The sequence below is a fragment of the Hyla sarda genome, chromosome 9 (assembly GCF_029499605.1).
Source record: "Hyla sarda isolate aHylSar1 chromosome 9, aHylSar1.hap1, whole genome shotgun sequence".
Classification (NCBI taxonomy): domain Eukaryota; kingdom Metazoa; phylum Chordata; class Amphibia; order Anura; family Hylidae; genus Hyla; species Hyla sarda.
Window position 1 is genome coordinate 5,271,488 of NC_079197.1, and position 25,571 is coordinate 5,297,058.

Genomic DNA, 25,571 nt, shown 5'->3' on the forward strand with positions numbered 1-25,571 from the left:
ATTTTCTTTTTGGATTTCTTTTGTGTCACGAGCACAGCGCTCTCTGCTGACACTTCTGTCCATTTTAGGAACTGTCCATAGCAGCATAGGTTTTATATAAGGATTTTTTTCCCCTGCTCTGGACAGTTCCTAAAATGGACAGAAGTGTCAGCAGAGAGCACTGTGTTCGTCACACAAAATAAATCCAAAAAGAATTTCCTCTGTAGTATACAGATACTAATAAGTACTGGAAGGATTGAGATTTTTTTAATAGAAGTAATTTACAAATCTGTTTAACTTTCTGGCATCAGTTAATTAAAAAAAAAAAAGTTTCCCCAGGAGTACCCCTTTAACTATACTGCCCATTATGAATAATTATGCTAGTTCTACATTTACTTGCTATAATACTCACTGCCGTGGATCATCTTTTTCATCATTATGTTACACACATATGCACTGATCAAAAAAAATAAAGGTAACACTGCGATAACACATCCTAGATGTGAATGAATGAACTAATCGTATGAAATCCTTTCCTCTTTACATAGTTGAATGCGCTGACAACAAAATCACACAAAAATTATCAATGGAAATCAAATGTATTAACCCCTGCAGGTCTGGATATGGAGTCACACTCAAAATCACAGTGAGAAACCCCACTACAGGCTGATCCAACTTTATGTAATGTCCTTAATACAAGTCCCAATGAGGCTCAGTAGTGTGTGTGGCCTCCACGTGCCCGTATGACCTCCCTACAACGCCTGGGCATGGTCCTGATGAGGTGGAGGATGGTCTACTGAGGGATGTCCTCCCAGACCTGGACTAAAGCATCCGCCAACTCCTGGACAGTCTGTGGTGGATGGAGCGAGACGTCCCAGATGTGCTCAATCGGATTCAGGGGAACGGGCGGCCAGTCCATAGCATCAATGCCTTCCTCTTGTAGGAACTGCTGACACACTCCAGCCACATGAGGTCTAGCATTGTCTTGTATTAGGAGGAACCCAGGGCCAACCGCACCAGCATATGGTCTCACAAGGAGTCTGAGGATCTCATCTCGGTACCTAATGGCAGTCAGGCTACCTCTGGCAAGCACATGGAGGGCTGTGCGGCCCCCCAAAGAAATGCCACACCACACAATTACTGACCCACCGCCAAACCGGTCATGCTGGAGGATGTTGCAGGCAGCAGAACGTTCTCCACAGCGTCTCCAGAATCTGTCACGTCTGTCACATGTGCTAAGTGTGAACCTGCTTTCATCTGTGAAGAGCACAGGGCACCAGTGGTGAATTTGCCAAACGTCCTGCACGGTGTTGGGCTGTAAGCACAACCCTCACCTGTGGACGTCGGGCCCTCATACCACCCTCATGGAGTCTGTTTCTGACCGTTTGAGTGGACACATGCACATTTGTGGCCTGCTGGAGGTCATTTTGCAGGGCTCTGGCAGTGCTCCTCCTGCTCCTCCTTGCACAAAGGCGGAGGTAGTGGTCCTGCTGCTGGGTTGTTGCCCTCCTATGGCCTTCTCCATGTCTCCTGATGTACTGGTCTGTCTCCTGGTAGCGCCTCCATGCTCTGGACACTACACTGACAGACACAGCAAACCTTCTTGCCACAGCTCGCATTGATGTGCCATCCTGGATTAGCTGCACTACCTGAGCCACTTGTGTGGGTTGTAGATTCCGTCTCATGCTACCACTAGATTGAAAGCACCGCCAGCATTCAAAAGTGACCAAAACATCAGCCAGGAAGAATAGGAACTGAGAAGTGGTCTGTAGTCACCACCTGCAGAACCACTCCTTTATTGGGGGTGTCTTGCTAATTGCCTATAATTTCCACGTGTTGTCTGTTCCATGTGAAATTGATTGTCAATCAGTGTTCTTCCTGAGTGGACAGTGGGATTTCACACAAGTGTCAGTGACTTGGAGTTACATTGTGTTAAGTGTTCCCTTTATGTTTTTGAGCAGTGTAATATCAGACATTCTGCCCATATAATACAAACTATACCGCACATATAATGACAGATATACTGTCCACATGACACTTGCTATATCAGCATTACACACTAGGGGGCAGTGCTCAGGACATTGCTGGATATTGTTGATAAACACTGAAGTGGAGGTCCGGGTTAGATCACAGTCGTCTCCTAGCAACAAGCTAAACAGATGCCCATAAGGTCAAACAGCACAGCCAAACCCAGAGCTCCACTACTCCCAGCACAGCTGAGCCCAAGACACCACTACTCCCAGCACAGCTGAGCCCAGGACACCACTACTCCCAGCACAGCCAAACCCAGAGCTCCACTACTCCCAGCACAGCTGAGCCCAGGACACCACTACTCCCAGCACAGCTGAGCCCAGGACACCACTACTCCCAGCACAGCCAAACCCAGAGCTCCACTACTCCCAGCACAGCTGAGCCCAGGACACCACTACTCCCAGCACAGCTGAGCCCAGGACACCACTACTCCCAGCACAGCCAAACCCAGAGCTCCACTACTCCCAGCACAGCTGAGCCCAGGGCACCACTACTCCCAGCACAGCTGATCCCAGAGCACCACTACTCCCAGCACAGCTGAGCCCAGGGCACCACTACTCCCAGCACAGCTGAGCCCAGGACACCACTACTCAAAGCACAGCTGAGCCCAGGACACCACTACTCCCAGCACAGCTGAGCCCAGAGCACCACAACTCCCAGCACAGCTGTGCCCAAGACACCACTACTCCCAGCACAGCTGAGCCCAGGGCACCACTACTCCCAGCACAGCTGATCCCAGAGCACCACTACTCCCAGCACAGCTGAGCCCAGGGCACCACTACTCCCAGCACAGCTGAGCCCAGGACACCACTACTTCCAGCACAGCTGAGCCCAGGGCACCACTACTCCCAGCACAGCTGAGCCCAGGACACCACTACTCCCAGCAGGTGAGAGGGAACTGGGGGGGTTTGTCTAAATCTGTGCAGAGGACTGGTGCAGTAACCCATAGCAACCAATCAGGCTTCTCTCATTTTTCAGAGGTCTTTAAAAAAAATAATGAAAGAATCAATCTTATTGGTTGCTATGGGCAACTGTGCCACAGCTTTTGGTAAATCTCCCCCTATGAACAATAAAGATAAGGGGGGCTCAGCTACAAGCAGCAGGGGGCGTCCTGTCATGTTATCAGGGCGAGCACTTCGGGGGCAGTAACAGGAGTCCATGCCACCAGGCCCCTCCGCAATCCAGTGTCCAGTACACTCACGCTGCCTGCGCGTACACGGACGGGGGGAGGTTTGAGCTCACCCCATAGCTTAATCTGTGTGTGTGACATGAAGTCGTCCACAGTGACTGTATAATGGCCGCCGCACTGTCCCTGTACTATGCTGCCTGCTCTAGATATGGGGCTCAGTGGGCATAGCTACTATAAGGGGGCACAGAGGGGCCAACCTACTATATGGCTTATCTACTATATTGGGGCTCAGAGGGGCTTATCTACTATATAGGGGCTCACAGTGGACTAACTGCTATATGGGGGTTCAGAGGGGCCTAATTACTATATAGGGCTCAGACTAGCCTATCTACTATATGGGGGCTCAGAGGGGCCTATCTACTATTAAGAGCTTCAGGGGATCCTAACTACTATATGGGGATCAGTTGAGTCTATCTAATATATGGATGTTCAGAGGGGCCTTTCTACTTTATGGGGCTCACTAGGGCCATACTAATATATAGGGCTCAGAGAAGCATAAGTACTATATGGGGGCTCAAATCGGCCTAACTACTATATAGGGCTCAGAGAAGCATAAGTACTATATGGGGCTCAGAGAAGCATAAGTACTATATGGGGCTCAGAGAAGCATAAGTACTATATGGGGCTCAGAGAAGCATAAGTACTATATGGGGCTCAGAGAAGCATAAGTACTATATGGGGCTCAGAGAAGCACAAGTACTATATGGGGCTCAGAGAAGCACAAGTACTATATGGGGCTCAGAGAAGCACAAGTACTATATGGGGCTCAGAGAAGCACAAGTACTATATGGGGCTCAGAGAAGCACAAGTACTATATGGGGCTCAGAGAAGCATAAGTACTATATGGGGCTCAGAGAAGCATAAGTACTATATGGGGCTCAGAGAAGCACAAGTACTATATGGGGCTCAGAGAAGCACAAGTACTATATGGGGCTCAGAGAAGCACGAGTACTATATGGGGCTCAGAGAAGCACAAGTACTATATGGGGCTCAGAGAAGCACAAGTACTATATGGGGCTCAGAGAAGCATAAGTACTATATGGGGCTCAGAGAAGCATAAGTACTATATGGGGCTCAGAGAAGCACAAGTACTATATGGGGCTCAGAGAAGCACAAGTACTATATGGGGCTCAGAGAAGCACAAGTACTATATGGGGCTCAGAGAAGCATAAGTACTATATGGGGCTCAGAGAAGCATAAGTACTATATGGGGCTCAGAGAAGCATAAGTACTATATGGGGCTCAGAGAAGCATAAGTACTATATGGGGCTCAGAGATGTATAAGTACTATATGGGGCTCAGAGAAGCATACGTACTATATGGGGCTCAGAGAAGCATAAGTACTATATGGGGCTCAGAGAAGCACAAGTACTATATGGGGCTCAGAGATGTATAAGTACTATATGGGGCTCAGAGAAGCATAACTACTATATGGGGCTCAGAGATGTATAAGTACTATATGGGGCTCAGAGAAGCACAAGTACTATATGGGGCTCAGAGAAGCACAAGTACTATATGGGGCTCAGAGAAGCATAAGTACTATATGGGGCTCAGAGAAGCATAAGTACTATATGGGGCTCAGAGAAGCATAAGTACTATATGGGGCTCAGAGAAGCATAAGTACTATATGGGGCTCAGAGAAGCATAAGTACTATATGGGGCTCAGAGAAGCATAAGTACTATATGGGGCTCAGAGAAGCATAAGTACTATATGGGGAGTCAGAGAAGCATAAGTACTATATGGGGCTCAGAGAAGCATAAGTACTATATGGGGCTCAGAGAAGCATAAGTACTATATGGGGCTCAGAGAAGCATAAGTACTATATGGGGCTCAGAGATGTATAAGTACTATATGGGGCTCAGAGAAGCATACGTACTATATGGGGCTCAGAGAAGCATAAGTACTATATGGGGCTCAGAGAAGCACAAGTACTATATGGGGCTCAGAGATGTATAAGTACTATATGGGGCTCAGAGAAGCATACGTACTATATGGGGCTCAGAGAAGCATAACTACTATATGGGGCTCAGAGAAGCATAACTACTATATGGGGCTCAGAGATGTATAAGTACTATATGGGGCTCAGAGAAGCATAACTACTATATGGGGCTCAGAGAAGCACAAGTACTATATGGGGCTCAGAGAAGCATAAGTACTATATGGGGCTCAGAGAAGCATAAGTACTATATGGGGCTCAGAGAAGCATAAGTACTATATGGGGCTCAGAGAAGCATAAGTACTATATGGGGCTCAGAGAAGCATAAGTACTATATGGGGCTCAGAGAAGCATAAGTACTATATGGGGAGTCAGAGAAGCACAAGTATATGGGGCTCAGTTTCTTAATTACTACACTGCTCAAAAACATAAAGGTAACACATAAACAACACAATGTAACTCCAAGCCACTGACACTTCTGTGAAATCCCACTGTCCACTCAGGAAGAACATTGACAATCAATTTCACATGGAACAGACAACATGTGGAAATTATAGGCAATTAGCAAGACCAATAAAGGAGTGGTTCTGCAGGTGGTGACCACAGACCACTTCTCAGTTTCTATGCTTCCTGGCTGATGTTTTGGTCACTTTTGAATGCTGGCGGTGCTTTCACTCTAGTGGTAGCATGAGACGGAGTCTACAACCCACACAAGTGGCTCAGGTAGTGCAGCTCATCCAGGATGGCACATCAATGCGAGCTGTGGCAAGAAGGTTTGATGTGTCTGTCAGCTTAGTGTCCAGAGCATGGAGGCGCTACCAGGAGACAGGCCAGTACATCAGGAGACGTGGAGGAGGCTGTAGGAGGGCAACAACCCAGCAGCAGGACCACTACCTCTGCCTTTGTGCAAGGAGGAGAAGGAGCACTGCCAGAGCCCTGCAAAATGACCTCCAGCAGGCCACAAATGTGCATGTGTCCACTCAAACGGTCAGAAACAGACTCCATGAGGGTGGTATGAGGGCCCGACGTCCACAGGTGGGGGTTGGGCTTACAGCCCAACACTGTGCAGGATGTTTGGCATTTGCCAGAGAACACCAAGATTGGCAAATTCACCACTGGCACCCTGTGCTCTTCACAGATGAAAGCAGGTTCACACTGAGCACATGTGACAGACGTGAAAGATTCTGGAGACGCCGTGGAGAACGTTCTGCTGCCTGCAACATCCTCCAGCATGACCAGTTTGACGGTGGGTCAGTAATGGTGTGGTGTGGCATTTCTTTGGGGGGGCCGCCCAGCCCTCCATGAGCTTGCCAGAGGTAGCCTGACTGCCATTAGGTACCGAGATGAGATCCTCAGACCCCTTGTGAGACCATATGCTGGTGCGGTTGGCCCTGGGTTCCTCCTAATACAAGACAATGCTAGACCTCATGTGGCTGGAGTGTGTCAGCAGTTCCTACAAGAGGAAGACATTGATGCTATGGACTGGCCACCCGTTCCCCTGAATCCGATTGAGCACATCTGGGACGTCTCGCTCCATCCACCACAGACTGTCCAGGAGTTGGCGGATGCTTTAGTCCAGGTCTGGGAGGACATCCCTCAGGAGACCATCCTCCACCTCATCAGGATCATGCCCAGGCGTTGTACGGAGGTCATACGGGCACGTGGAGGCCACACACTACTGAGCCACATTGGGACTTGTATTAAGGACATTACATAAAGTTGGATCAGCCTGTAGTGGGGTTTTCCACTGTGATTTTGAGTGTGACTCCATATCCAGACCTCCAGGGGTTGATACATTTGATTTCCATTGATAATTTTTGTGTGATTTTGTTGTCAGCGCATTCAACTATGGAAAGACGAAAGGATTTCATACGATTAGTTGATTCAGATCTAGGACGTGTTATCTTAGGGTTCTCTTTATTTGAGCAGTGTATATTGAGGCTTAGAGGGGCCTTATTACTGTATGGGCACTCAGAGGGCTCTATCTACTATAATGGGGAACAGGGGAGCTCAGAGGGGGCATAACTACTATATAGGTGCACAGGGTGGGGGCAATACACACGGGGAGTTTGTATAAAGGTGAGGAGGTGCTGGAGTAAGAAGCCTAAAATGTTTCTCCATCAGATTCTGTGAAGACGTTTCGGGGCTGGGAGAAATCTTCAATATGGCCCAGGCTAGATCCTGGAGAAAAATAACTGATGCTGGGAGTTGTAGTTTTGCAACAGCTGGAGGCACCCTGGTTGGGAAAAACTGGTCTGAATATAATCATATACATTGTCTAAAGGGGAATTCTGATTTCCAGGATCCTAGAAATGGCTTTTACACTGAAGGAGGCCAAGGAGACCCTCAAGGCTCTGGAGCACCAGTGCAAACTCCTGACACAGCAACAAGTGACGTTCATCACCGCCCTGGAGCGCATGCGCGAAAACGCGCATGACAGGATCAAACCTGTGAGCAATCTGGCACAGGTAACAGCATCTTATCTGACCCTAATATAGTGGTAGGAATAAGTACTGGCATTGAACTATCACTAGATGGCGCTGTAAAGCACTGTACTGCATGTATCAGTCCTTCTAGGTATATCCTCCCAAACAGCACTCCATGTGGCCGGACATGGTACGTCAAGTTAAATTTGTTAATAAAGGAGATTAAAGGTTTAACTTTTTTTTTTTTTTATAATATATATATATAGACAAAGGGGGGGGATTGGCTTCCAAAAGTTTTTTTTGTTTATTTCTATAACTCATGTATTGTAGGTACAAAGCTACTTAGATTACAATTGTAACAACAGCACAGACCGGGGGATCATCTCCCTGTTCCTTGGGGTCTGCAAAAACCTGGGAGATTTCTGTGTGAAGCTGGACGCCCTGCAGACCGAGACCAGGTCAGCGGGGGACATCATCCAAATCACCATGAAAATGCTGAGTCCGACATATGACCTGACCGAGCTGAGAGCCAAGTAAGTTAGAACCGGCAGGAGGGACGGATTATACCAGTGTCTGAAGTCTTCATACATAGGAGGCAGTATTATAGTAGTTATATTCTTGTATATAGGAGCAGTATTATAGTGGTTATATTCTTGTATATAGGAGCAGTATTATAGTAGTTATATTCTTGTATATAGGGGCAGTATTATAGTAGTTATATTCTTGTATATAGGAGCAGTATTATAGTAGTTATATTCTTGTATATAGGAGCAGTATTATAGTAGTTATATTCTTGTATATAGGAGGCAGTATTATAGTAGTTATATTCTTGTATATAGGAGGCAGTATTATAGTAGTTATATTCTTGTATATAGGAGCAGTATTATAGTAGTTATATTCTTGTATATATGAGGCAGTATTATAGTAGTTATATTCTTGTATATAGGAGGCAGTATTATAGTAGTTATATTCTTGTATATAGGAGGCAGTATTATAGTAGTTATATTCTTGTATATAGGAGGCAGTATTATAGTAGTTATATTCTTGTATATAGGAGGCAGTATTATAGTAGTTATATTCTTGTATATAGGAGGCAGTATTATAGTAGTTATATTCTTGTATATAGGAGGCAGTATTATAGTAGTTATATTCTTGTATATAGGAGCAGTATTATAGTAGTTATATTCTTGTATATAGGAGGCAGTATTATAGTAGTTATATTCTTGTATATAGGAGGCAGTATTATAGTAGTTATATTCTTGTATATAGGAGCAGTATTATAGTAGTTATATTCTTGTATATAGGAGGCAGTATTATAGTAGTTATATTCTTGTATATAGGAGGCAGTATTATAGTAGTTATATTCTTGTATATAGGAGACAGTATTATAGTAGTTATATTATTGTACATAGGGGGCAGTATAATTTTTTTTCCCCCTCTGTCCAGGTATCCTCACGATGCTCTTAACCACCTCAGTTGTGATGAAGCATTAAACTTTTATGGTGGAATTATAAGCCTTATTCCCGTTGTTCTGGCGAACGTTCGAGAAGCTGTGTCTAGGTTGGCGAAACTGCATCCCCTAGAAGGAAGCAGCGGCAGACATTATACTGAGGATAACGCTGGAGGGTACAGCCACACACAAAGCACTGGGTCTCAGACCAAAGTCACCCAGGCAGAAGAGGCCGCAAAACCAGCATGGAGGCCTGCAGGACGGTTCCATACCACTTAAATATCTGTGAACCCCACTGTATGTGTAATGTAATAAATACTGGGTTGAAGATCCTTTGCTGTGGTTACATCTCATTCTCCCAATGGTACAGTCCTCCCTATACAAAGTTATATTCACTGTCATTTCGTAGAAGTAGCTGTAGTGTAAAGAATGGAGATCTTCAGTTTACTTGTACTGATTGTATATTTTTCATTGTAATAACATTTACCAACCAAAGTGCCTCCTGCAGTTGCAAAACTACAACTGGCAGCAAGCCCAGACAGCCTTTGGCTGTCCAGGAATGCTAGGAGTTGTGGTTCTGCAACAGCTGGAGGCACCCTGGAACAAACATACACACACTGTATTTTCCAGCGTATAAGACAACTTGCACAGGGACGTCACTGATTTCCCGTGCATGCGCCCATAGCAACAGCAGAGCAGGAACAAAACACACACACACTGTATTTTCCAGCATATAAGACGATTTTTTAACCCCGTAAAAAGTGCAGTCGGCCAGAACGCTTGGGGTATGGATTATCCCTACCCCAGGCGTCCTGGTCGAGATTAATTTCCGCCGTCACATTCGGGACATCCCTGTGTCTTTTCGGGACACAAGGATGCCCCTGTTACCTTTCTGCGGCCCCGCGATAACTTTAAAAACACAGGGGCCACTGGGAGGTAGCGCACGCAGGGACGTCACTGATGTCTCGTGCGTGTGCCCATAGCAACAGCAGAGCAGAGAGGAGCAGCGAGGACACGCAAGCATGGTAAGTTACCAGCATGTCATTACCGGTGCTCCGACCACCGCTCCTCCGTTCCCGGGACCTACTGCTATGGCCTATAGACCATAGCAGTAGATCAAGACCCCGGGCCGGAGGAGCGGTGGTCGGAGCACTGAAGTGGGGCATTACACATACAGCTTCCAAGTATACACTGTATATGGCTGAAGGCTGTACGTCTGTGGGGTCCACTGCCAACCTAATGTGGGGGAACTACAACCTAATGTGGGGGAACTATACTGCAAGCCTATTGTGGGTGAACTATGCTAACAACCTAATGTGGGGGAACTATGCCGCCTACCAATTGTGGGGGGGAACAATGGTAAGGTACTGTATCGCGGTAGTCTTATATAGAGAGTATATCCCAAACTCGATATTTTAACTGTAAGAGTTAGGGGTCGTCTTCTACGTCCAGTCTTATACGCCGGAAAAACAGTGTATTTACACACACATAAAATGTGTCCCCCAATCTGGTTAAAAGAGTGGCACACATGATGTAGGTGGTTCTAGAAGTCTTGGGTGGTAACCAATCAGGCTGAGCTGGATCCGCTCCCTTATAGGCGATACTGGGTGTGTAGTACTATCATTGGTTACTCCTTATGTCGCTGCTGTGCAGTCAATATAGATGTCACCATGTGACTGTATAACTCATACGAATCCCTGCTATGCAGTAGATATAAGTGCAGTGTGCGTTGCTGTCACTGTATATACAGAATGTCCATAATCTTATGAGGCATAGGTAGTGGTCTCTAACCTATGGCTGCTCAGATGTTGCAGAACTACAACTCCCATCTTATTTAAAAGAAGTTGGGAGAGCCACAAGTTTTAGGTCCCTACTGTACACTATACAACCTAATGGAAAGAAGGATTTACCTGACTGCTAGAGGATCTCTAATTCTTACATGTATAATTCTTAGTGCTTCCTGTCCATCCAGTCTCTGACCTGACTACACAGAACAGAAAGTCACATTAAAATCACAAAATACCAGAAAATAGTGCAAAACAATAATCTGTTTTATTTGTTCACAGTTAAACACAAGCAAATAGTCTTAAACAGTTCTGGACATCCTGGGGTATAGTCGGCTCTGGACTAATACTCTCTGTGTCTGCAGCCTGTCCACCTGATTGCAGGATCGGGGTCTCATGATGTGAACCGTAGTTTGCTGGTCAAGAAGTAACACGGATAATGGCAAGAACATGACAAAGTGGGGATTAAACCGAGCAGAAAATATTCAGCCCTTTACTCTTGGCTGCAGTCACTACCAGTGCATTGACCATAAAAGGAAATTATGGCTTTATAGAAGAAAATGGCTGCATCCCCTCCCCCAATAAAAAAAAAAAAAAAAAAAAAAAAAAACTGTGCCACTAAATAGGCCAGTTCTGGGACTGCAACTTTTTAAGGGGTACTCCACTGAAAATGTATTTTTTTTTCTTATATCAACTGGTGCCGGAGAGTTACAGATTTGTAAATTAGTTCTATTAAAAAAATCTTAATCCTTCTGCTACTTATCAGCTGCCGTATGCTTCAAAGGAAGTGGTGTAGTTCTTTCCAGTCTGACCACAGTGCTCTCTGCTGACGCCTCTGTCTGTATCAGTAACTGTCCAGAGTAGGAGCAAATCCCCATAGCAAACCTCTCCTGCTCCGGACAGTTCCTGACAGTGACAGAGGTGGCAGCAGAGAGCACTGTGGTCAGACTTGAAAGAACTACACAATCCTGTTGAGCATGCAGCAGCTGATAAGTACTGGAAGGATTAAGAATTTTAAATAGATGTAATTTACAAATGTGTAGAACTTTCTGGTACAAGTTGATTTAAAAAATAAATAAAAATGTTTTCCAGTGGAGTACCCCTTTAAGCTGCAATACTGGACAAGGCCTGCTGGACACAAGTGGCACAATTTCTGGAAGAAAGCAGCTATATATAATCCATTTTAAATAGAGACTGCAACCACTATATCTACTAGGAACTAAGACATCACTAGGGCACCGTGCCCCCTCAATGATGCCTATGCCCCCCAAACAATCCCACTGAATATCGGCCAAGATTACAAAACTGCAGCCAAGGGGATAAACATTGGTGTAAAATGAGATAAGTGCTGATTAAATGACAGATATTACAGCAGTGATCCCCAATCTGTAAGTGCTTCAGCTGTTAGACTACAACTCCCAGCATGCCCTGACAACAGCTGGGAGAGCCACCAGTTAGGGCAGTGTTTTCCCAACCAGGGTGCCTTCAGCTGTTGCAAAATTACAACTCCCAGCATGCCCGGACAGCTGCCAACGGCTGTCCGGGCATGCTGGGAGTTGTAGTTTTGCAACAGCTGAAGGCACCCTGGTTGGGAAAACACTGGCTTAGGGATTACTGCATTACAGGCATCTATCATTGCCTTCAGCGGACCAAAAATATTAGGGGAAATCAGGTAAATTTGGGACCTGGCGGTCGCACTTTACAGCATGCTGCCATTATCCTAAACGTAAACATCACAATCTTGCCATTATTGGGGGGGGGGGGGGGGGGGAGGGGGAGGGATAAAATCCGCAGAAGACGTTTCTCTCATCAAATTTTCAGCAACGACAATGATCATTTGGGAACCTGAGAACCGATTACTATTATATGGTTCATCATGGACAAGGCGTTAATTACTAGACCTGTGTCTGAATACAAAAAGGGGCCTGACTGTACAGTCAGGAAAGAGTTAATGCTTAAAAGCAATGGGGCATGACCATCAAGCTCTCCCGCAGTTGCAAACCCACAACTCCCATCGTGGTCTGATGGCGGGAGCCTGTCGTTTTGCAGCAGCTGGGGGAGAGCTGCAGGTCAGGGAGCAGGTCAGGGTTCGTAAGGTCAGCATATTGTGCAGCGTGAAGGGGCATTTGTGTAGTGTTTGACTCGAGCTTATGGGTTTTCTTTTTGTTAAAGTGCAATTATCTAGTGAAAAATTAGGAAATTCTGGTCCAGACTGATCACAGATCTGAAGTCTGAGGGGTAAGGGCTGTCCCAACATACTGCAAAATGAAATGGTGAAGGAACGGAGTGCAAGCTCTGCTTGCTGGCAAATGGAGAGAGAATTCTGTATTACGACTAGGCTGAGGTTACAAGTGCAGATATTAAGGGAGAGGGGGGGGGGGGGAATCTATTATAATTGGGAAAATTAGGATGAGCCCAGGTAAACGGTTGGTCCCTTACGTCATTTGGCATCCATCTAACTATAAGGCCACATCTATAAAGCATGTGCTGAACTGAGCTGCCATATTTCAGCATCCCACAAGGGGTGGGGGGATATAGGGACGCTGGCGATATGTCCTAAGTTTTTAGTTAAAGAATGGCTTTTAGGGTGCAATTTGGACCTAGCAGGGGGTCTATCAAAACTTAGGAGAAAAAAAAAAAAAAAAACTTTTCCAGTACTCAAAAAGGAAAACTGTCAGCTTGCTCCCCCTGCACTGACCAGTGGTACTGGCTGGTAGTGCAGGTGACACTGATCAGTTTGATGCCTACTGTGCCCGGATCTGCCCTGCCGTTTGGCCGGAATCCTTGTTTTTCTGTATATGTTAATTACCGGTAGGTGCTAACTGGCACAGGCGGGGCTTATGGCACCCTGATGTCAGCGCCGCTCGTCCGCAGCGCAGCGGCACTGACGTCAGAGTGCCAGTAACCCCGCCTGTGCCAATTAGCACCTAATTAGCATATACACAAAATCGAAGATTTAGGCCGAACGGCGCGGCGGATCCGGGCACGGTAGCAATCAAACTGATCAGTGTCCCCTGCACTACCAGCCAGTACAGCTGGTTAGTGCGGGGGGGGGGCGGCGAGCAAGCTGACCGTTTTCCTACAAATGTTGAAGGATATACTGAGGATGGCCAAAAACAAGAGAAATGCAACAGCAACGATCGATCCAGACCTGGCAAGCAAGAATGAAGAACATGATTATAGTAGTGGCGGGAAAAGGGATTAGAAATAATTTCATGGATCTAGAACAGTGTTTCCCAACCAGGGTGCCTCCAGCTGTTGCAAGACTACAACTCCCAGCATGCCCGGACAGCCTTCGGCTGTCCGGGCAGGCTGGGAGTTGTAGTTTCGCAACAGCTGGAGGCACCCTGGTTGGGAAACATTGATCTAGAAGAACATCATGCTCCTTGGATATGGTCTCTGTAGACACTTGCTCATTCCTTATAGGTCCCAATCTGTTCATTCCAAGAAGTGGAATGGGAACAGGTTGATTTAAAGTGAGAAAACGGCTGAGATGAAGGGGATAAATAAAGGGGGTGATTTAAAGAGATTTCTTAATCCCTTTCAGTCCCAGTGGTCCGCTACTGTTGCACTGCAGAAGTAGCACGACGTTCGTTCAGACACCAAGGAGTGAAGCCAGGAGCCAGAAGGAAGGTAACACTGATTGCTCGCCTCCTAACTGTGGTTATGATGTGTCTAGTCAGTCATAGTCCATGATTTGAAAATCCCGTACACTCGCGCTTCCCACCTTACTTTCGGAGGAGACCCCGGCCTCTGATCCCGCTGCCTGGCAAAGCTCAGTTTTCAGGATCTCAGAGAGGCTGCTCATCCCTTCCTCGTCACAATGGCTCTCGCTCTTGTTTCGAAACAACTCACGGGCCCGGATACTAAGAAAGCTCTTTGCGTTTGGGTAGGAGCCAATAGTCAGATGGCCACTGGAAGGCAACTCCAACGCTTCTCGAAAGCCAGGCGGCAAGTTGGTGCCTTTCTCCGGAGTGGACAGATTACTACCACTGCCGCTACTTCCGCTTCGGCTGCTTCCTCCGCTAGAGTGTGGGCTTGTATGTGAGGCGGCTACGCCACCATTACTGACATTCAATTCTTCCTTGATGGAGTCGTCCGGACTGGAAACGTTCGGGTCGTCATTATCAAACCTAAAAAAAAAAAAAAGTGATAAATGGAGAAAGAGACATTTAAGTACAAATATACATAAGTTCTGCAAGAAGTGCTCTGCTCTGTAGAATTGCTTAAGTGAATGTAACCTTCAAGGAATATTTTGCTGCAGATTTTCTGCAACGGATTTTGATACGGATTGAAGTAAAACCTGCAGCAAAATATGAATGTGTTAACATACCCGAAGGATGAATTCAAAAATGGAATTCACTGCACCACTGAGTGTCACTTGTATTACTTTTCAATACTTCCCATTGTGGTGTATACATGATCCAATCCTGGACAAACATATTTACACAGCGAAACCACAGCAAACAGAAAAGGGAGGAGGTTTACAGAGCAACTGTTCCCCTACAGTGATGGGTGATAGCGGGCATCAGGTTACAGATGGGAGCCCACAAGGAGGAGCAAAAGCTCAGGCCGAAATTCATTACAACACCGTAAGGACCGTATTAGGCTACATTCACACTACCATTACGCCCCCATCAGGAACGGTCATCAAACTCTTGTGTTTATTGTTTTTTTTTTTTTTTGTTTTTTTGGGGGGGGAGTTTGACTGCCGTCATTTTGACAGGGCACAACCTGCAACAACAGGTCCCGATGGACCCCATTATAGTTAATGGGATCCGTCGGGAGCCGCTGTTTTTTCAGCGAGAACAGCAGAAGGAAGACTGTGCAAGCAGTATTTTTTCTCCCACTATTCTACCAGGCGGTCTAGACGGCAGTCACACTACTGTGTCATAATGGTAATGTGAAAGGGGCCTTACAAGGCTCGAGCTGCAAACCTCAGATTGGGGCTTGTTTACCGAGTCTATTATACGACTAGATAATCATGTGTCCAGTGCCGATCCTCTGTGCAGCCATTTGCTTTTATCAGATGGCAGCGGCACATAAAAAAAAAAAAAAAAAGGGAAAAATCCCCTCCCCAATAAAAATGTTAAATGTCCCTTTTTCCCATTTTACCCCCAAAAAGTGTAAAAAAATTAAAATAAATATTAAAAGTTTTATATACACAAATGTATCTATAAAAGGTACAGATCACCGTGCAAAAAATGAGCCCTCATACGGAAAAATTTTAAAAAGTTATAGGTCGTCAAACTAAAGGGATTTTAAACTTACGTATTTGGTTACAAAGGTTGCTATTTTTATTTATTTATTTATAGCGGTACAATAAAAAAAAAATGTAAAAAAATTTAACCATGGGTATGATTTTAATCGTACTGACCCACAGAAAAAAGAACACGTCCTTTTTACCCTCAGAATGAAGAACATGTCATTTTTACAGTAAATTGTACGGCGTGAAAACAAAGCCTTCCAAAATTAGCAAAATTGCGTTTTTCTTTTCAATTTCCCTACAGAAATTTTTTCGGTTGCGCCATACATTTTATGGTAAAATGAGTGATGTCATTACAAAGGACAACTGGTTGCACAAAATAACAAGCCCTCATACTTGTCTGTGGATAACAATATTTTAAAAAAGTTATGATTTTTAGAAGGTGGAGGAAAAAACGAAAATTCAAAAATTAGCCTGGTCCTTAAGGAGTTAAAGGGGTACTCCACTCCCCCAGCGTTCGGAACATTTTGTTCTGAACACTGGGTGCGGGAGTCTTGAAGTCATGGCCACGCCCCTCATGCCGTCACGCCACCTCAATGCAAGTCTACGGGAGGGGGCCCCCCTCCCATAGACTTGCATTGAGGGGGCGTGACAACATGAGGGGGCATGGCCATTACTTCACAACCCCAGCAGCCCACGTTCGGAACAAAATGTTCTGAACGCTGGGACAGTGGAGTAAAGGGGTACTTTAAAGGAATACTCCACCCCTAGACATCTTATCCCCTATCCAAAGGATAGGGATTGTCTGATCGTGGGGGTCCCGCCGCTGAGGACCCCACGATCTCCCTTGCTGCACCCGGCATTTGTTTAGAGTGTTGGGTGCAGTGCCGGAGGCTCGTGATGTCACGGCCACGCCCCCTCAATGCAAGTCTTTGAGGGGGCATAGCTGTTACATCACGAGTGGGGTGTGACTGACGTCACAAGCCTCATCGCAACTCATCCAGCACAGCGCTAAGTTCGCTCCGTGCACCGGATGTCTGGGGTGCCCCAGCGGCAGGCCCCCACGATCAGATAACTTATCCTTTGGATAGGGGCGGAGTACCCCTTTAAGCCTCTTTCACGTGCACTTATAACGGATGTAAAACCCAGCCCCGCTGTGGATCTATAGACCTGATCTGTAAACAATTATAAGACGCGGTCAAGTTCAGGTCGGGACTTGTGACTCTGAAATGTACACAAACACTCCCAGTATTACACACGTGTAAAAGGAGCTTTACAATGAGGCCATTGCAGCAATTATACTGTTGCTAGGCGTTTGGCTTCTGGAATTTCTGGCAGGCAGCTGATACCGGGAGAGGAAGCTGCGGTCGGCCACACATTCCTTTAGTTACTGCTGCATTGGAGATCCATTATTATTTTCTGCTCTTTATATGAATGTTTGACTATGTAGAGATGGCCGGGCCAAGTGATTTCAAGCTCATGTAAAAAAAATAAAAATAAAAAAAGAATTCCACCCTCTTTGAACTCCATATTGTTGGGTTGTATTGTTCAATTAACCCCGTCTAAAGTTAAACCCCTGCCTCGTCTTTAGATTGAGGAAAGCAATGCAGTGCATGCTGGTTAGTAAAGTTGCAAAGGGAATCTTATGACACCCAGCAAGTTACGCGCAGGAGTGCATTTCTTATTTATAGGAATCGTGTACGGAACTCGCTGGGTGTCATACAGTTTCCTCGTCAACTGTACTGCGAAGCTCTAAAGACTGTGCAGAAGTTTCTTTGGATGTACATTTTAAAGAGAACCTGTCATGATCTTGTTAAATGTTATAATCCTCCCAGGTCACTGCCTCATTATGATAAACCACCCCCAGCCTTTTTTTTTTTTTTTTTTTTTTTTAGTTTTCTACCTTGATATTGTTCTGTATTTTCTGCTCAGTCTCAGTCAGATTCACAGACTGGGAAGGGGCGTTCCCCAGCAGCCGTGACATCATCTTAAGCCATACAGGGGAGAACTTCCTCCCTCACTCTGCTACACACAGCCCAGAGCAGTTCAGTGTGAGATGAGCTATGATCGGCTAATTCTGCACACCCCAACAGCACTTCCTGATTTTGTACTTCAGCCAGGCCAGCAGGAGTCCAAAGTCTGTGCAAGAGATGGGGGGGAAATGTGTTCTGGACAAGTAGGGAGACACCTAGTGGCAGCTTTTTTTTTTTTTTTTTTTTTTTAGTTTTCTACCTTGATATTGTTCTGTATTTTCTGCTCAGTCTCAGTCAGATTCACAGACTGGGAAGGGGCGTTCCCCAGCAGCCGTGACATCATCTTAAGCCATACAGGGGAGAACTTCCTCCCTCACTCTGCTACACACAGCCCAGAGCAGTTCAGTGTGAGATGAGCTATGATCGGCTAATTCTGCACACCCCAACAGCACTTCCTGATTTTGTACTTCAGCCAGGCCAGCAGGAGTCCAAAGTCTGTGCAAGAGATGGGGGGGAAATGTGTTCTGGACAAGTAGGGAGACACCTAGTGGCAGCTTTTTTTTTTTTTTTTTTTTTTTTTTTTTTAAATAAAACATAGAAAACTTCATTTTTATAAACAAAGTACATTAGAAAGATTTTTTATTTCCCATAAGGAGTGCAATAGCAATAATTAGTTTTAGTGAGAGCGCCCATTTAAGCCAAAGCCAGGAGTGGAATCAATGAGTCTGGTAGACTTAAAAGGAAGGACTTGCCTCAGAGTATGAACCGTCTGTATCCACTCACTGATAGCACAGTGAACTGACACTCTGTCACGGCAACATCTGAAGATCACAATAAAGATTAATAAGGCCAAGGAAAGGCTTACCTCTCCTCCGCAACCTCTGCAGTCTCTGCTTTCTCTTCCGCTCGCTTCTTGAGCAGACCTTCTTTCTCAAGTTGGCTATATAGACAGAGGATCTCCACTTCAAAGACCTGACTAATCCTTTTCTGGGCATTATACTTGCTCTCCGCTGCTTGGAGTTGTCCCCTTTGGATTAGACATAAAAATAAACTTCAATTAGCTTTTTTTTATCACATTTGTTTTTATTTATTTGTCATAGCAGGAACTAGATTTAGCATACAAAAAACAAAACAAAAAAATCATACTTACCTAGCCCTGGTCCCCCCTGATCTCTGTTATTCCCATTTCTGAGACTAACACTGGGAGCAGGACCTGCCTGCTCAGCCAATCACACACCGAGATGGGACACTGATGCCGTCAGTGATTGGCTGAGCCCGCAGGTCCTGCAACAAGCACACGTCACTTAAGCAGGAAGAAGACAGAAGATCAGGGGACCAGAAAGAGGTATACCAGCGGAGGACCGGGGCTAGGCAAATTCTCCCCCAACAGCACAATATTTTCAAAACAAGGCACAAGGGAAATTTAGTTACTAATTCTTTGCCCCTGGTAAAGGAAAACCTAACTCCGATTTATTGACGAGCCAATTCCCTTAGTGTAAGGGTGACTCTTGAGGGAAGACCTGTGCTGGGGACACCCCTACATGACATCCTTATTTATTTATATGACAAACAGGAATGGACTGTCTAAGAGACCTCTTTACATGGTGTGACTGCCAACGGAAAGAAAGTAGGAAAAATACCTGTTCTTCAATTTCACATCTTCCAAGAATTTTTTTTGCTCCTGGAACAGCAGCTCTTTCTTGGCCAACTGCACCTCCAAATCCACTATTTTTTTATGGGTGCTCTCCAACCTCTGACCTTGTTGCACGACCATGCACCTGGCTTTTTCCAGCTCCTTTTTGAAGGACATGTGCAGCATTTCTACTTCCTAGAGGAATGAATAACATTCAAGTAAATCGATAACCTAGGTCTCCAAACTGTGGGCCTCTAGCAGTTGCAAAACTACAACTTCCAGCATGCCCGGACAGCCAACGGCTGTCTGGGCATGCTGGAAGCTGTAGTTTTGCAACATCTGTAGGTCCACAGTTTGGAAAGCACTGGTTTATAAAACCACACAATGTTACTGCTGCAGCAAACATCTGTACTTTGGTCTTAGGTGGTGCAGACATTCAGAAGCTCTCTGACACATGCACGTGAATTTGCGCATATGGCAGGTCATACCTTATCAGCATTGGTGTTTTTATGCTGCAGCTGTTCCACGTAGAGCTCATTCACTTCTCCAAGGATCAAAAGCTGCCGGTTCAGAAACTCCATCTGATGTTGAACAGACTCGCTGTTCGAAAGCTGCCCATGAAAAAAAAATAAATAAAAAAAAACATCAGCAACATATATAAATAAATATAAAAATACAAAATAAATAAATGTATTAATTAAAATAAATAAAAGAAATTTGTCCATATATTTAAATATTTATATTATTTAGCAAATATTTTAAACTCTAAGAACACATGGGACAGAGAGTAGTCAATGCCTCAATATACTCAGGTGGCAATTTATTGCATTTTTTTTTTTGCTAACATTCTATTCATCTGAAAGATGGTGTTTTGAAGGCTCCATCAACTTTCCGTCAATATAAAACTACACAAAAAAAATAAAATAAAATGGATTTCATTCTCAAAAAGGTCTGCAACAAAGAGGGCGCAAAAGCTGTTGTGCAAGCTGATCACATTTACCCGATACAGGAAAGAGGATTTCTCCAGAATTAAGTATAAAAAGTAGATTTTTTTTATGCTTACCGTAAAATCTCTCTCGGAGGATCCATTGGCGGACACAGACTGGGTATATCTTGCTGCCACTAGAAGGCTGACATTAGGCATACAAAAGAATAAGTCGGCCCCTCCTGGCAAGATATACCCAGCCTACTGACTCTGAGCTAGTCAGTTTAGGTCCAAAGCAGTAGGAGAGGACAGACAAAAGGAACCGAGGGAAATCGGACAACCATTAAAAAAAAAACAACCATAGTAACCAAAACAAAGGGATGGGTGCTGTGTCCCTCAATGGATCCGCCGAGAAAGATTTTACGGTAAGCATAAAAAAAAAAAAATGTATTTTCTCGGTCGACTCCATTGGGGGACACAGAGACCGTGGGACGTACCACAGAAGTCCCCAGGGTGGGAAAAACACCCAAAACAGAATCAGGCAGAAGAATGAGCCACTGCCGCCTGCAACACCTTACAACCCAAACCGCCGTCAGCAGATGCAAAAGTGTGCACCTGGTAGAATCTGGAGAAGGTGTGCAAAGACGACCAAGTATCCGCCTTGCAGACTTGCAAGGATGAAGCCCAATTGCGTAGCACCCAAGTAGCCCCAACAGAACACACGGAATGCACAGTCACACGAAAGGGTGGGACCTTCCCCTTATGACGGTATGATTCATAGATGGCAGAACAAATCCACCACGACGACCCTCCGGAATCTCAAAGTCACCCTGTCAGAAAGTGGAGGTGACGGAAAGATAGATCCAGACAGCGCAAACCATATCCAGACTCCTTGCCGATTGATTGAGCTGGACAGAAGGAAGGAAGAACGATCTCCTTCATGTGAAAGGAGGAGACCACCTTGGGCAAGAAGGAGGGAGGCGGCTGAAAGACCACCATGTCCTGGTGAAGGACCAAGAAGGGAGAGCGAGGAGAGCCACCAGCTCAGAGACCCTCCTAATGGAGGTAATGGCAATGAGGAAGGTGAACTTTCAGGAAAGAACGTGAAGGGAAGCGCCCCGAAGAGGTTCAATCGGAGCTTCCCTCAAAAGCACCAAGTTGAGATCCTAAGGAGGGGTGGGAGACCCAAATGGCGGAGCCGCATGGGCCACGCCCTACAGGAAGGTGCAGACGTGAGGGTTGGAAGCAAACGGCCATTGAAAGAATAGAAAGAGCCGAAACTTGACTTTTAAGGGAGCCGAGCGCCAAACGCTGATCCAGACCGGATTGCTAGAAGGTAAGGAGGTGCGGAAAGGAAAAGATAACCAGAGAGACGGACTGAGCCTCACATCACCTTATATAGGCCCACCAAGTGCGGTAGTAAATCCTAGAGGAGGAAGGCTTACAAGCCCGCAGTATGGTGCGAATCACCCCGGTAGAAAACTCCCGAGCCTTCAGAACCGTGGTTTAAACCGCCACGCCCTCAAATGCAGCAACAATAAATTGGGGTGGCAGAGAGGACCCTGGGAGAGCAGATCGGGGCAATCCGGAAGACGCAGAGGTACATCAGCATACCACGCGCGTCTGGGGCCACCAGAATGGCAGAAACACCCTCTGCCTAGAGTTTCCTCAGAACCCTGCCCAGGAGAGGCAGAGGGGGGAAAGAGGTAGGAAGACTGAAGGAAGACCATGGAATAACGAGTACGTCTACCTCCAGAGGGTCGCATGACTTTGCTACAAAGCAGGGAACCTGTCTGTTGTGGCGAGACGCGAAGAGATCCACAGCAAGGGTCCCCCCAAAGAGCGCAGATTTGCCTGAACGCCTCCAGATGGAAAGATCACTCCCCCCGATCAGCAGGGGAGCGGCTGAGAAAGTCCGCTTCCAAATTTTTCACGCCCATAATGTGAATCGCGGAGAGAGCAGAATCTTGGAGACCTCCTCCATCGCTGAGCGGCTGCTCGTGCCCTGGCGATTGATGTAAGCCACCGCCATGGCATTGTCTGATTGGACTCGAATGGGACGACCCTGAAGGAGGATCTCCCAGTAGAGGAGGCAAATAAAAATGGCATGGATCTCCAGAAGATTGATGGGGAGGCGAGCCTCCTGAAAGGACCATCAACCCTGGACCATAAGTTCCCGAAACACACCTCCCCAACCCAGGAGACTTGCATCGGTCGTGATGACCTGTCAGAGGAGGGGAAGAATTAACTACCCCTGTAGAAGGGGAAAGTGGAGCTACCACAGAAGAGACTGATGAACAGAGGGGGGGGGGGGGGGGGGCAGAAGAATCCAGCGATCCAGAGTGAACGGCAACTTATCCCACTGGGCCAAGATGACCAGCTTCTTGGCCGCCACCATCCGACCCAGCACCTCCATGCAGAAGCAAATCTGAAAAGGAGAGGGGCGCCATAGTTAACGGCCACCCTCCGACAGGGAGCGCCACTTGTCCTGCAGAAGACGAACAGGGGCAGCCGTCGTGTCGAAAATGAGACCCAGAAAGACAAGGTACTGAGTGGGAGAAATGTGGGACTTTTCCCGGTTCATCACCCAACCGAAAGCTGAAAGTGTCTGAAGGTTCTTCAATTTTGGGACCAGGACGGATGCCTTGGCGCAGCTGAGAAGCCCAAACCAAGACGGCCTTGAATACCCAGGCGGAAGCGAAGGCAAGTAACAAGGACAAACCTGCCGCTTCAAAGGCAAACTTAGCCAAGTTCTCGATCTTCTTGTCCACCGGATTCTTAAAAGGATGCTGCAGCCACCAGAGGAGACTTGGACAGACGCCAGACCAGAGGACCAACTGCCAGCGGCGGCGGCCACTTGGAAATCAGAACCTGAGGGAAGGGAAACTGAGCTTGGATCTTCCTGGTTCCTTGAAAACAGTTTATCCGGATGCTTCCAAACTGCTTCTAGCAAGGGGTCAAATTCAGTTTGAGAGCTGAAAGCCTTGGGGAAACGACTAGAGCGATGAAAAGAAACTTCCGGATCAGGATCTGAAGTTCTTGGGTCCTCTAAATTAAACGTGTCCCTGATGGCTGACACCAAACTGTCCACCATATCAGACACGGCAGAGTGTTCCTTTTGATCCAAGGTGGTGTCCGACACATCATCCGCTAATTCACCTGGAGAATGAGAGCGTGCGGAGGTTTCCTTAGACTGGCATATTGGACCTGTAACAGTGAGTCTGAGACCTGGGATGATCACCAGGGGAGCGACCCCAAAGTGGGGGCGCTGTCGGTGAGCTGGGGAAGAGGATTGAGATCTACAGGCAGAGTGTCTATCCCAATTGCGTGGTTCAGGGGAAGAGCCTGAAGGAAGCACTTTTGGGCACTTGTGAGCACTGGAAATGGGGGTCAGGAGAAACTTCCCCCAGGGAGTCCTGCTCAGAGCGCAGGGAAGTCCACTCCAAGGCCGAAACCACTGTCCTGGAGACCCTAGTCAGATCGGAGATAGATTGGGAAAGGAAGGAAACCCACTCTGGAGGGGGGTGCAGATAACGCGCATTCCAGGGGGGCATACTGAGAAGCAGGTACAGAAGGAATGGTGTGCGTGGTGGATCACCCTGCATGCATCCATACTCACATAAGATGTCTTCAGCCAGCTATGGTCGCCTGCTTCATATCAGACTGAGACAGCAGGACGAACAGGGAAGATAGGGGGACCCGGACCCAAAGTGCAACCCCAAGCGCTGGCCGTTGGCGGGAAGGGGTTAACTGAGCATCTACTCTATGTCTTATCTACTCTATGCCCCATGCCCCTTAGCCGCATATGGGGAGACAGGTAGCACCATGCTACTGAACCCCCACCTAAAAACCAGAAAAGGAAAAAAAAGGAGAGAAAAACCTAACTACAGGCCCTAGCTAGAAAATAAAAAAGAAGACCAGGTCTGGAGAACATCAGACCTGTGTCTGCCTCCTACTAACACCAAGCTATAACAACTGATTAGCTCAGTCAGGAGGTGGGGTATATCCTGCCAGGAGGGGCAGACTTTTTGTATGTCTAGTGTTAGCCTCCTAGTGTCTGCAAGATATACCCACGGTCTCTGTGTCCCCCAATGGAGCCGACCGAGAAAAAGAAAAAATGTATTTGTTTAGGCACAACCCCCACCAGCCAGTTAAAAGGAGTTATCCAGGTTTAGAAATACATAGCTACTTTCTTCCAGCTTATTTCAATAGAAATGAACAAGGCAAAGGTGTAATACTACACACAAACACACACCCAACCTAAAGGACAGGGGTGGTGCCGTTTTTTCAAGAAAGTGGCCATGTACTTCTAGCCTTGGAAAACCCCTTTAAAGGGGGTACTCCGCCCCTAGACATCAGGGGGAAGATTTATCAAAGTCTGTGCAGTGAAAGAGTGGCGCAGCTGCCCATAGCAACCAATCAGCTCGCTTCTTTCATTTTTAAAGAGACCTGTAAAAAATGAAAGAAGAAATCTGATTGGTTGCTAGGGGCAACTGCACCACTCTTACCCTTCACAGGTTTTGATAAATCTTCTCCAAGATGTCTGATCGCAGAGGTCCCGCCGCTGGGACCTCTTGCAATCTCTGCAGCACCAGCACCTGCCCCCTCAATGCAAGTCTATGGGAGGGGGAGTGGCGACTTGCATTGAGGGGGGTGACGTCACGAGGGCTAGGCTGTGACATTACAATACTCCGCTCCCTGCCTGATGACGGGCAATACATAGACCGAAGTTCGCTCGGTGCAGCAGATGACAGGGTGCTGCAGGAGAGATTACTGGGTTCCCAGCGGCAGGACCCCCGCGATCAGGCATCTTATCCCCTATCCAAAGATGTTTAGGAGTGGAGAACCCCTTTAATAATTATAGGTGCATAAGTCAGGATTCTATGAGAACATGAGAAAGACATGGGTTCTTACCTTCTGGGACACCTGGCTGAGCCTAAGCTCTGTGTGGCACACCTTGTTGTTGGATATCTTCAGCTCAGACCGCAGGTTGGTTATTGTACTGCGACTATCCTCAAGCTTAGTCTAGAAATGCAAA

At 46.5% G+C, this 25,571-nt stretch overlaps 2 protein-coding genes across 5 annotated transcripts in view; one reads left to right on the plus strand and one right to left on the minus strand.

Moving 5' to 3' along the window:
- Nucleotides 1-2,121: 2,121 nt before the first annotated feature.
- LOC130290844 (sperm acrosome-associated protein 9-like) lies at nt 2,122-9,344 on the plus strand. Of its 3 annotated transcripts, XM_056538970.1 has the most exons (5): nt 2,723-2,826; nt 2,859-2,897; nt 7,439-7,604; nt 7,893-8,095; nt 9,009-9,344. In XM_056538970.1, the coding sequence occupies exons 3-5, from the start codon at nt 7,449-7,451 to the stop codon at nt 9,289-9,291; spliced, it is 642 nt and encodes a 213-aa protein (XP_056394945.1). In that variant the 5' UTR covers nt 2,723-2,826; nt 2,859-2,897; nt 7,439-7,448; the 3' UTR covers nt 9,292-9,344. The 3 variants fall into 3 exon arrangements, with proteins under 3 accessions (XP_056394946.1, XP_056394944.1, XP_056394945.1); XM_056538971.1 differs by lacking the exons at nt 2,723-2,826; nt 2,859-2,897 and adding an exon at nt 2,122-2,446 and having other exon boundaries at nt 7,436-7,604; XM_056538969.1 differs by having other exon boundaries at nt 2,706-2,897.
- A 4,451-nt stretch (nt 9,345-13,795) lies between these two features.
- Nucleotides 13,796-25,571, minus strand: part of TSC1 (TSC complex subunit 1) — a 49,133-nt gene continuing 37,357 nt past the window's right edge. For both annotated transcript variants that reach the window (XM_056539407.1, XM_056539408.1), the window contains exons 18-22: nt 25,448-25,558; nt 20,097-20,219; nt 19,616-19,803; nt 18,841-19,002; nt 13,796-14,929 (exon numbers count right to left, since the gene is read on the minus strand). In XM_056539407.1, the coding sequence (XP_056395382.1) occupies nt 14,476-14,929; nt 18,841-19,002; nt 19,616-19,803; nt 20,097-20,219; nt 25,448-25,558 (1,038 nt within the window). In that variant the 3' untranslated portion in view covers nt 13,796-14,475. The remainder of the gene's footprint in view (nt 14,930-18,840; nt 19,003-19,615; nt 19,804-20,096; nt 20,220-25,447; nt 25,559-25,571) is intronic.